This window comes from Sparus aurata, chromosome 11 (assembly GCF_900880675.1).
Source record: "Sparus aurata chromosome 11, fSpaAur1.1, whole genome shotgun sequence".
NCBI lineage: Eukaryota > Metazoa > Chordata > Actinopteri > Spariformes > Sparidae > Sparus > Sparus aurata.
In genome coordinates this window covers 22,487,607-22,500,249 of record NC_044197.1, presented here as the reverse complement: position 1 = coordinate 22,500,249, position 12,643 = coordinate 22,487,607, and the positions used below count along the sequence as shown (strand labels likewise).

Here is a 12,643-nt window from a genome sequence, read left to right as displayed (position 1 = left end):
GATTTAAAGTAATGTTTTACTGAAGTGCACATCAAATGACTTTGGTCAATCACCATTGACTTTGAGCTGGTATTTCCTCTCAGTGGATCCGGCATCATTGACAGCAGCACAGACGTACTCTCCATTATCCAGTGGTGACACTGAGGCCAGAATCAGCAGCGTACCGTCCTCCAGGATGGACACACCTGGCTCATTACCCGTCAGTTCCTGGCCATTACGCAACCACCGAATCACTGGCTTAGGAAGGCCTGATGGAGAGAAGAAGATGAAATATGTGTTGCACTGATATGGTCATTACTTATGAAAATATAGTGTATGCTTTTATGCATTACAAATAGCTAACTTTGACTCACAAAATGTCACTTTGAACTTGAACATATCATACATAAGTCTTATTTTCCTACTTATTTTAAACAAAATGCTCAGCCATCTTCTTTTTCATAGTTTCAGAGGCTGGGTTACCTTTGGCTGGGCAGGGGAATGCTATACGCTGGTTTGCAACTCTCTCCTGCAGAGGACTATTGAAGGGGGGCTCCAATATCTCAACGACAGGAGGCACTGAAAACACATAAATGGATAATCAATGACAAATGCACACTATTAAGCATCTGTAACAGTTTTAGTATGCATATTTAAAAAGCTTTACTGTATTGAATTAGTGGTCATACAGCAGATGCCTAATGCATACAGTAATGTTTTTTAAGAATTTAAAATCAGAGTTGTGTTTTAACACTGCAATGACAAGGAATACAAAAAACAAAAAACTAAAGGAACAAGAGAGCCAGAACTTTGGCTTAATCCGACTTTAACAGACAGACAGACACAACTCTGAAAACATTTTTAACACTCATAATGAACACAGTGAGATCCAGTTTGATCAAGACATCAACTGAAAACCAACCTTGCACCAGAAGCTGAACTCGAGCCTCGTCTCTGCCTGCAATGCTGATGGCTGTGCATGTGTAGGTTCCTTCGTCATTCAGCCCCACATTTCTCAATGCCAGGCTGCCATCAGGCGATACAGGGTACCTCTGACCATTCTTTGCCCAGGTGAGGGTGGGTTCTGGGACCCCTCGCACCATACAGGGCAGCTCCACAGGGTGACCAACTTGTACCTTCATGACCCTGGGACCAGCCTGGATCCTTGGAGGCACTGCAGGCAGATGACAGACGACCAGATTCAAGGTTTAATTTAACAACTTTATTATATGTAGCAACTTTCATCATGTGATCTATTTTTAATAATACTTAAAAAATATACAATATAGTAAGAGAAAAGTTGGAAAAGGTTTATCTGCTGCTTATCAGGCTCCCTTGATAATCACATTTTTAAATCTTCGTTAGTGTTTGTGATCTTACTTACCCAAAACACTCAGCTCAATGGATTGTGTTAGATTACCAGCAATATTTGAGGCAACACACACATAAAGTCCACTGTCTGATACCCTGGTCTCCAAGATCTTCATCGAGCCTGAGGGAAGCTGAGTGTGCCTGGAAGGAGCACATACACAAATAGCAATGACAGTCTGAGTCTTGCAAAGCTTCCAAATGCAAAACAAGCACACACACTCTGGATTTTCTCACTCTTACGCTTCTGTCATTTCTGTCAACAGATACTCCAGTAATTCTTACTAATCCACCATCAACCACAATTATAGCCACTGTGGAAGGCGCACAGTAGGTAGAACAGATCACAGAGTATAATATGATTACTCAGTCATCCTATACCCTGAGGCTATGAGCAATGAACATCACCACAGTTCTATTACTTTACAGGCAGGGTATGATTTTACCACAGGCAGATTGATAGTTAAGAGACAATACTATTCATTGGGTGCTGAAAGTGGTTTACAGTGTGTTTTACCTGGGAGAGAAAGGCGAGATGAGCTGCCTCTCCTTAGCCCAGCTGATGGTTGGAGGTGGAACACTGTTGACCTCACACGGCAAAATGGCGTCCTCACCCTCAATCACTGACATTCTCATTGGCCCTATTAAGCCTCCAGCGCCACCAGCGTTGGCTCTAGGACGGACTGGAAATACGTACACAGGCACGCAAACACCGAATCAGTTCAAAAGATGCAATCAAAGGGTTAATTTTAAAAATCGCTGACGAAAAGTGATTCTAATTTTCAAGTTGGTGACAATACCAAGAGTGTGTTGGTATTGTTCCTTCCTCTCCTACTGCTCAGTGTGCATTTACATGACTATGTTCAAAAAGAACAAATTCATACAATGTGTTGTCCCTCGTGTGTGTTGAATACCAGCTGCGTAAATCAAAAAGTGTCAAACAATCAAACTTAAAAGTGTCTATTTTCTGAAAACCAACACCAAATCCTCCATCCCTTCCAACACAGAGGTGATCGGAGAGGTTGACCGCTGGACATGGCCAGTAGCAAAAGTAAAACTGATAGTAAAGTTGAGACAATGAAGTGCTGAGCAAAGCCAATTGTTATCAAATGTTGGCATGAATATGACCACCTGTGCACTGTCATTAAAAATTTGGTGATTGGCTTCAAGAATAACATTAGTTAAAAAAACCATTTCGCTAAAACGGAGGACATTAGATCCCATTTTATTCTCATTTTCAGGATCATAGGCGAGCGAGGTGACCGTATGGTTGTGAACTTTCAACTTTTTGGAAGTCCAGAGGGCTCATTTGAAGGCACAGTTTCTGTATGTGTGTACATTTTTCAGTTCCTTGAGTGTTTTCATACTTTCACAGTATTCATGTAGTACCTACACCTGATTTATAGAAGACAAGGAGACAAGAAGACAAGGAAATCTAACTTCTAACTTCTTTCAAATCCAACACAGTGACATGACTTGAAATGTAGTATTCCAGCTGCAGATGTTTCTAGACTTCTTGGTAATGATCATAGTAATTATACTAATGTCTCAAAATGAATTTAGTATTAATCCAATTATGTCATGACTTTAGCTGGTGATGAGGTTTACCATAGACAGTGAGTTGGACCTTTCTTGAGGCATAGCCGGCAGCATTGGTAGCTGTACAGATGAACTCTCCAGTCTCATTTCCAGAGGGGGAGGTGATGAGGAGGCTGCCGTCAGAATCCAGGGAGAAGGCTGGACCACCCACATACACCAGCTCCCCACCCTACAAAACAAATCAGGGAAGCAGGGAAGGGCAGGGGCCAGAGTTTGTTTCATTAACTCAGCTTTATTAACACTTGACACTGGAGTCCAAGAAAGAGGTAGGATGTGTGGTTTGACCTGCAAAATGTTCCTGAATTTATGATTTGATTTTCTTCTGTGCTGTTAAATAAAAGGGCTGTGAATAAAAATGTTAACAGTTATACAATCAAACGAAGAACCCAAACACGAAGCAAATGTGATGTCAGATGTGAACTTGACTTGATTGATGTTACAGAGAAGAGCAAAGGAATCAGAGGGAATCACATCTTCACAGCTGCTGCAAAACTTAGCAGGGTCTGGTTTCATGTGTCCCTGTAGCCCTGTTCACTTTAACAGCATCGCTTTTACAACTCCGAGAAACTAGTGTCAAAGATGGAAAAGAGGGAGGGACCGTCCGCATACACACACTGGCCTATAGTACACACTTACACGCAAAAGTGCACGTGTAGAGACTGAGCACACTGTACAGGCCAATGGTCACAAGTAGAGCACATTCTACGGAGCAGCACATGAGGCACACACATGTACCTGAAGACAGGCATTTTTCTAGCATGTGCCAGAGACTTTCAATAAAGTATTGTGTTAAAAATACATAGAAACCGTTTGACCCCAAAAAACACAGGGACCTGTTCCCTTGTAGTTAAGGAACACAGCTTCAAGTTGAGCTCATAACTGCTCAAAATGACAGGTAGTGTTTTAGTGCATGGGTGAAAGTTTCTAAATGAAACATCATGAAATGTCTTGCTGATGAGATTTGGCAAAAATCTGGCAATTATACCTTTGACCTGCATTCTTTTTCTAGATTCAACTACATACTTTTAAGAGATAAATTGAAAGTCCACTGCAGCAGGGAAATAGCACACCACTGCGAGTACTGCCTCTTTTTTTTTTTTTGCTTACTTAAAAGAGGCATTGCCAGTACATACCTTGGCCCAGGTGATCTCTGGGGTAGGTACTCCACTGGCTCGACAGGGTAGAGTGATGGGTGTGCCCTCGATTGTGCTGAACACCTGAGGGCCATACTGAATGGTAGGAATCACTGGAAACATTAATTAAGACACAGTTAGTCCTTGATGTCTTTTTTGTGCATAGATACATTCATCAAGTATTTTGTGCTCTGCATATACTGTGCATTTGGTAAAGGCCTATACTTAAATATGCATACAGCATTAAAGGGGCACTATGTAGTTTTACAGGAAGAAATTCCATGTGAGAATTTTAATATTTACAATATTAATGAGGTAATAAAACAAACTCTTTTATTCTATTAATTTTTTCCAAAAGTGAAAAAAAACAGCTGCTCTCAGAGGAAAATAAAGTCCACAGAACACTGTTTGAAGCTACAAAGATGGCAGGGTCCGCCAAAGTAAACTGTATGAAACTGTGTTGTCACTGAACATCAGTTTGTTGATTCAGTTTATTCAGTCATGAAAACATAGAGAGTTTGTTTATTTAGTTTGTTCAGGCTTAAAAAAATCTTTCAATGAAGGTCTTTGTCTTTCGAAATTTATCCTCCAAAACTACGTAATGCATCTTCAAGTACAGATATTCCACTTGTTTGTTCATCCCTTTATTGTCCATCCCCTCCCCTTCCCTATTTGTCCTGTTTTTGCTTGTTATGAACCCAGGAATCTGCAAAAAAGATCAGCGCTCTCTCTCTTCTTGGAAATGAAAAATGTGATTGAGCTAAACAAAGAAAATCACAGACAGTGTACACAATATGAGCCAGTATTTCACGGTGGTCCTTTATCTGCACTGTGCATGCACTCAGCATTATATAGGTTGTGTGGAAAGTATTTCTAATAGATTACAACAAATTGACTATACTCTGACCTACATAGTGTAAATGTCCGGTGCTCTGTGCATGTACGTCTGAAAAGGACTGACCTAATTTCAAGCACTGAGGGAACCAGTGTTTTTATGTCCATGCTGCAGACGATTCCTATTTAAGCTGGTAGAATTTGGCAATGACTGACAGCAGTGCAAATGGAGAACACATTTTTCCCCTCACACTGTGCTCTAAACTCTGCCATTACCTTCAGCTGTTGCTGGTTTGAACGCAACCTCAAAGATAATCCTATTCATGAGGTTAAGAGTCTTCTGTAGTGTGAAGGAAACATTTCGGAGGGGCAATAAGAAATGGAGGAAGTGACAGAGTTAGAGAGAAAGAATTGACAGAGGGTGCACTTCATAAAAAGATTCTAAATCTTCATACCAGAGAAATGAAACATGGGAATCATAGGTCCAGTGTGTAAGATATATAGCGCTCTATCAGCAGAAACGGATTAAAAAATGTGCAAGTTTGTTTTATTTTAGTAGTGTATAATCACCTGAAACGAAGAGTCATTTTCATTACCATATATTGAGCCTTTTATATCTACAGAGGGAGTGGGTTCTCTTCAAGGGAGTCCACCATGTTTCTATGTAAGCCCAGAAAGCACAAACCAAACACTGGCTATAGAGAGGGCCTTTTGTGGTTTTTTTTTGCATTTTAAGCAGCCACTGCAGGGAAGGGAGATGCGAGCATAGATATATTAAGGAAAACTGAATCCCACATTGCAGGCGAGGCCCCGTTCATTCCTATGAAAGATGCTTATCTGTGCATTAAGTCAAAAAAGACATTTCACATTGAAAAGAAATTACTCAAATGAATGCATATGCCTGAGAGCTGGTTAACTTCCAGTTTAGAATGGGGATTAAAATAATTAATTGTACGGCTCATCTAGACTAGACAAATGTTTTCGGACAGAACAAATCAAATTCTGGTTGGGAACGAGTCATTACACAGAGGTTGTGGCAAAAATAATTGTAGCCACTGTTTTACAGCTGCTTCTGTCACAACGCACGTCTATGGGAGAAAGTCTACTTTGGGCGAGTGTACGTCAGGTGATGTTGTCCTGACACGGATTTGGCCAATATGTCAAATTAGCTATAAAAGCTCAGTGCTCTTCCTGGGGGCTTGAGGGCAATCAGAAACCTCAATGTTGGATGCCAGTACATTCTACACAAAGGACCTTCTACCATAGTTTAGTTTTACCAAGTGTCGGTGTATAAACAGCACCAGACCACTTGGATTGTTTCAATGTTTCAATCTTCAGAATACAACTTCACCACTTATGATGACATACGTTCAAATGTATGTTTTTACACCCTACCGTAGACAGTGATACTGGTGGTATGGTTAGTGGCCCCAACAACGTTTTCAGCCAAACAGGTGTAGTCACCCGCATCGTCCAGCTGGACTCTCTCAATATGCAGACTGCCATCCTTCCTCACTGTCACATACTGGTCTGAGGTCACCTGAAAGTTTTGTAGATCAAACAGGCTCAAATGAAATCAAGTTGTTTAACTGAGGTGTAAATAAAACATGGAAGACATCTAAAGAATATAAATTTCCTCTCTGTGTCCTGTCCTTACCAAGCTGTAGTCGTGCAGCCACTGCCTCTCAGGCAGGGGATTCCCAGCCAGCAGCACACAGGGCAAAGTCACCTGCTGGTCCTCGATCACATTGAGCATAGTTGGACTCATCGCAATGACCGGCAACACTGCAAATATCAATGAGACAGTTACACAGGACTTATGTCAAAGGTCAAATACCTTTGTGTGTCTGTCAGCATACAATCAAAAAATAACCCAAATAATCTAACATGTCCCAGATAGTCATATAATGCATTACATTTCACAAATGTTTCACATTTGGTGTTTTGACCCAACTGAGAATGGTTGTATTTATTTTCTGAAACATTTTCTGACAAAAATAATAAACTAACGATCAAAGGTCTTTACCACAAACAAAACTCAAAAGAAGCACATGTGCTAGTTTTGACTATTACAGTATGATGTGAAGGGAACGCTTGGTTGCTATAAACACATTCGGAATCCAGCATATACAGTATACATTTTCCACAGCTGCTCAAGGTATTAATACACGCTTTTCCTCCCTCATACAGACATATTTCTACACAACACGTACACCATCACACAAACTTAATGACATGTGACATCACTTGGTTTGGCTATTCACACAGATAATGCTGATGTCATCTGTGGGGGGTGCAATAAACGACAGGGTGTTGTCAGGAATTGAATGACCACCCTCACTGGCCTGGGAACACAACCTCACACACATGCACATACATGGTGGGGATATGGCAACTGAATTTCTCTCTATATCCACTATTGTCCAAAGAAGCTACTTCAGTGCATCTGGATGCGTGTTTTCTCCTGAGACAACATTGTCAGTAGGGAAATGGGGCAGTGGGGCAGTAATATATGTCATCTGGTTTGGTCTGTGGTTTCTAACCTTTGGCCCACATAATAGGAGCTCAGTGTGTTTCCACTGCAGAGAAAGTGGTGAAACAGAAACAGTGGTTAACAAGGCACATGTGTTCAAACACACCCACTGAAATGTGCTAATGAACTCACACTCAAGTGTAAAGACTGAAACAGAAAGGCACACATCCCAAAAGACATGCAGACAGATGTAGACACTCAAAGGTACTGTATGTTGTTTTTAGAAAAAGAAGTAGACATGGAAAGTCCATATGATCTTTGATTAGAGGTACGCAAAAAGGAATGTAAGCACGTGTGAGAGTGCGTCTGTACTTTTTGCTCTTTGAAGTGCAAAAGCAGGACACAGCAGACAGGGCTGTCTGAGCGCTGTCCCAGTTCGGCTGCACTTCTGTATTCTTTCACATTCCACCAAACTTATTGCATGCAAAACATGTTTCATTTCCCACTGGCAGTTATTAAGTTAATGAATCTATGAATCGTAAAATAATGCGTGCAATAAGGAAAAGATTATAATTCATGCTGCTTTTCTGAAATAACTGCCGTGCAGTTCTCATTTCATTTGAGGATTAAGGATTTTCTTTTTGATCTGAATATTCAGAGTCAGAGAGGCTGACTCTTCAAATCTTGCACTTACCCAGTCCAGTCACAGTAATTTTGGCCTGGGCCTCGATTTTGCCAAAGTGGTTGTGAGCCTCACAGACATAAATCGCCTCATCCTCTACCCACAGGCCTGAGAGAAACATGGATATTTAGGCATGAATCGAAAGTATTTCCATGTGTGATCTGTATACAAATAGACCACTAAATAACTCACCGGTGATCTGCAGACCTCCCCTGCTCTGTGTAACAGTGCCATGTGCGCGATGCCTGTTGTGAAGGGGAAGTCCATCCTCTCTCCTCCAGTTGACCTGGGGCTCAGGGTGACCTTGGACGAGGCACACCAGGGTCACATTGGAGCCGATTTCCACCGCCACATCTGATGGTTCTCGGGTGAACTTGGGAACGGCTGGAGCAATCAAGGTGTAAGATGGCAAAGGTCAAAAGGGGGATACACATCCATCTGTATTGCATTCCACAGACAATCAAGCTGTCCATCATGTTAGCTCAGGTGGTTAACTGTAGATTTAAGAACCAGATGTTTTAAACTTTATGTAATGTGTAGCCTCCAAAGTGCTTTTATTAGATGAACATTTGTTAAAAAATACTTACAGTACATGGATAAATATTGATAAAATATGTGTATCAATATGTCACTTGTCCTTTTCCACTCTACCTGCTCACCTTTCAGCCAATCTCATGCCCCATGTTCACATGCTCAACAACTGCTATCAGAATTAGCTGCTTAGCACCTGTTAGCTAGGGCAATGAAAAATGTACCCCCCCCCAAAAAAAAGTAATTCTGAACCAACTATCTAATGCTGCTGTACATGAAAACAGTTAACAGACACTGAATATAACATCTTATATGTATTTATCATTACAAAGATACACATGCTACTAACCTAGCTGGCTAATTAGCTAGGTGGGTCTGTGACCTTTGTCTATCAGTTAACATCTAAGTAAAAATGACAGTGTTAGCAGCAGCAGTTAGCTAGTTAAATTAGAGTTACCTCTATAGTGTTTTAATTCTTAAAATGTGCCTCAGAGACGACACACAGCTCAGTAAAGGAAAAATGACAGGCTTTCCCTGTGGTAGCTCAAGCCAACAGGAGCTAGCTAACAATGCTAACACAGCCCTTCAATGCAGAGTAATAGGTGGGCTCAAAAGCCAGCCTAGCTAGCTAGCTGGCACGAGCAGCCTTGTTAAGCTTACTGCTTAAAAACTACAGAAGTTTAGTTACCTCACCTTCTTTTTGTGTTTATTTACAGCAGCAGCCTCTTGTTGGTTCATTCAGAATAATGTCATTGTTGTTTCTCTGGCTAACAAGAGCTAAATTTGGTAGCAGTTGTCAATGCTTTTAACTTAAGAAAAGGCACGGACAGTGTTACCAGTGACAGTGGCTACCAGGTGAGAGGGAGCTGCTGACTACACCACTATTGGGAAAGGTGACATGAAATAAAATGTATCATAATGAAAAGTGACTTTGTGAGTTAAACTCAACATGAAATGTGCTATCAAGATAAATTATTATGCCATTAAGTTAAAAAATTATATCCAACAATCAAATTATGAAAAGGATAGTAAAATAACTTTTCATTATCATGAGCTGAGTTTTGATAACATGTATATATATACATATATATGTGTAGTGTGAAGTGTATCTATAAATACAGTGTCCACAACATACTTTAAAGCCTTCTCAGTGTACATTGTTCTGTGTTCTCTGTGTGTATGTCATGGCATGGATGTTGACACACCTCTGTGTAACATTGTTTACAGGTAAACCAGACACGTTCTGTCCTTGCTCTGGCAAAGACATCACTCATTAACAGCACCAAAGCAGCCTTTGTATCACTTTACACAGTAGTATGCTGTATACTGTGAAACACAACAGCCAACTCATTGATAGTTTAGGGTTCTAAATTCTCTCTTTCTCCCTGCCATAGAGACATATAAGACAGTTCAGCTCATTAAAGTCTGTGTAAAGCGGCAAAAAATTTGTGTTATGAGTTTGTCACACCAAAGAAACATGTATCATTGACCACAGAGCCAAATTTGAAAGATAAAAAAAATTGTTAAGTATATAAAATTAGGTCTCAAAATCATGGAAAAACAAGCACTTCTTTCTGCTGTGAAACGCTGTGGGCGTGTCAGTTAGAGGCGCTGGAACCACGCCCATGCGGCGGGGGCTACACGTCATGTTAATGACGTCGGTGTCTCCCCAGGTGTTCCCCAGGTGTTCCCCTTGTCTATCTAAACCCGAGGACAGTTTATAATCATATAGATGCTGTTATAACGTGTAGTGATTGAAATCCTGACCCACTAAACATCCTGGAAAGTGACGGAGTGAAGTTTTTCGCGCTAAATTACATAATTATACATAATCACCATCAGTAAACAGGACGCTGTCTGACTCTGTCACTCGCGGGGACGGAGGCTGTTTTCTGGGGGACAGTTTCCTGAAGTCTCGGTCAGGAGGGCTGGCGGTCGCGGTGATTTATTTTCGTCAAACACTCGGTGAGTTAAAGTCTTGTGACAAGCGTGACAGACGCTGTTTTGTGAGCAGAAATGTGAGGAAGAGTCGGGAGGACAGGGAGGGGACGGACAGGAGGACAGACGCTTCTCCACATACAGCTGTAGTATTTGTTTTCCTCATATAAGTTGCTAAAGACAGTTATAGTTACTACGTTACTTTTGTTCGGTCATGTAACGTTGCTTTGTGGGACATTTCTCTGTATTTAGTTAAGTGAAGGACCTGTGCAGTTAGACTGTCAGACCGACACGCCCTCGCTCCGCGCCTCCGGATTAGCCGTTCACACTGGGACGGCTCACCAATAATGCGACCCTGATACTACCTCCACACACCGCCGGTGGGACCCGCCGTCAACGGGATGGAGAGGGTCGGCTGTGGTGCGGCCACATCATGCCGGTGGGACCCGCCGTCAGCGGGACAGAGGGCCGGCTGCGGCGCGGCCACATCATGCCGGTGGGACCCGCCGTCAGTGGGGCGGAGTGGGTCGGCTGCGGTGGCGGCCACATTATGCCGGTGGGACCCGCCGTCAGCGGGAAGGAGAGTGTCAGCGGCGGTCAGCAGCGGCCACATTATGCCGGTGGGACCCGCCGTCAGCGGGACGGAGAGTGTCAGCGGTGGTCAGCATCTCCTCGTAGGCGGGAGGAGAGGATGCAAGCCGGGGACGGAGTTGACCAGCGTCAATGGACTCCCCCATTTCCTTACGTTGTCATCCGAAGGAAGCTTAAATAAGCTAACAGCGCCGTCACCCTGCACACTGTGGCATCCAGGAAAGATGCAGAGCGATGTGGAGGAGACATGGCTGGTTAGCTGACTGGTTGACTGGTTAGCTAGCTGCAAACTATTGTAAGCAATGCTATCCGAGACTGGAGAGTGAGTGGGAGAACCGCTGAAGCTGACGTGCTGAACGTATTTATACCACTTCCGCAGCAGGGCGGGGTTTATGCAAATCATATGGCCGCGTTACGTAACGCGGCCATGATTTGCATGATTTCTGACCCGCCCATTAAATCCTGAACACAGAAATGTTGAAAAACTGTTTGTGAGCCTAGCTCCAAAATTAAATTCTACATGGCCGAATGGCTATTACATGTTTTAAATAAACACATTTATGACCCGTTTAATGTGTTTAGAAGAAAATGGCTGATTTTGGTTTACACGGACTTTAAATTGCGTGTATGGTGTAATGTATGTGTGAGGTACAAATGTTCTTCTTTAGGAGACGTGTGTGTGTATGCATAATAAAGACATTTTGCCTCTGAGCTAGATTTCCTAGCTATGTCTTATATTGTGTAACTTTGACGTCTGCACATTCACAGCAACAGTAAGGCTCACAATTAGGTATCATATTGTCGTGGTTTTACAAAGTTAAGTCATTCTCACCTCCTACATCGAGAGAGATCTCTCCTGACGAGGTGCCAGCAGCATTGACAGCTACACAGCTGTAAGCTCCAGCATCAACATCCTGAGTCTCCTTGATGGTCAGTGTTCCTCCTAACATGTCCACGTCCAAGAGGGATGAAGAACGCAGCTGGACATCACCTAGAAATTAAACCAACAGTGGCGTGTGGTCAGCCTGGGTTTTTAATATGTTTTGTTTTATTTCCTTCCACTTCTAAGATGTTACCTTTGTACCACCAGATCTCAGGCTGAGGGGTTCCAGTCGCCGAACAGGCCATCACTGTGGTTTCCCCAATGCCAATGAGGATATCACTCAACGCCACTGTCACCACAGGAGATTCTACGGAAAGAGAATTGTTGTACAATAGACAGAACATCTTTTTGTTAGAGATGGCACATGAAAATGCATTAGGGCTACATAGTGTATGACCTACCTCTCACAATCCTCTAGGATAAGCAAATACAGCTAATGGATGGATGGATGGATGTGCTCTGTGACACTCACCAATGTAAGTGAGGATGGAAGTCATTGTGTCTGTCCCAGCCTGGTTGCTGGCCAGGCAGCCATACACTCCTCCATCCTTTTTCTCCAAGTTTCTTATGATCAAGGTGCCATCAGGAGTCATCCTGTGTCTGAACTCACAAGATAAACAATACAGTATTTT

The 12,643-nt window shown here is 42.3% G+C and overlaps 1 protein-coding gene across 1 annotated transcript in view; it reads right to left on the bottom strand.

The window, feature by feature from the left end:
* hmcn1 (hemicentin 1) overlaps positions 1 to 12,643 on the bottom strand; it is a 94,440-nt gene that overhangs the window by 40,347 nt on the left and 41,450 nt on the right. Inside the window, exons 14-27 of the mRNA XM_030432871.1 lie at positions 12,484 to 12,611; positions 12,205 to 12,318; positions 11,961 to 12,119; positions 8,261 to 8,452; positions 8,081 to 8,176; positions 6,571 to 6,698; positions 6,309 to 6,453; positions 4,080 to 4,192; positions 2,956 to 3,115; positions 1,865 to 2,030; positions 1,364 to 1,491; positions 902 to 1,153; positions 463 to 558; positions 54 to 248 (exon numbers count right to left, since the gene is read on the bottom strand). Of these exons, the coding sequence (XP_030288731.1) occupies positions 54 to 248; positions 463 to 558; positions 902 to 1,153; positions 1,364 to 1,491; positions 1,865 to 2,030; positions 2,956 to 3,115; positions 4,080 to 4,192; positions 6,309 to 6,453; positions 6,571 to 6,698; positions 8,081 to 8,176; positions 8,261 to 8,452; positions 11,961 to 12,119; positions 12,205 to 12,318; positions 12,484 to 12,611 (2,072 nt within the window). The remainder of the gene's footprint in view (positions 1 to 53; positions 249 to 462; positions 559 to 901; positions 1,154 to 1,363; positions 1,492 to 1,864; positions 2,031 to 2,955; positions 3,116 to 4,079; positions 4,193 to 6,308; positions 6,454 to 6,570; positions 6,699 to 8,080; positions 8,177 to 8,260; positions 8,453 to 11,960; positions 12,120 to 12,204; positions 12,319 to 12,483; positions 12,612 to 12,643) is intronic.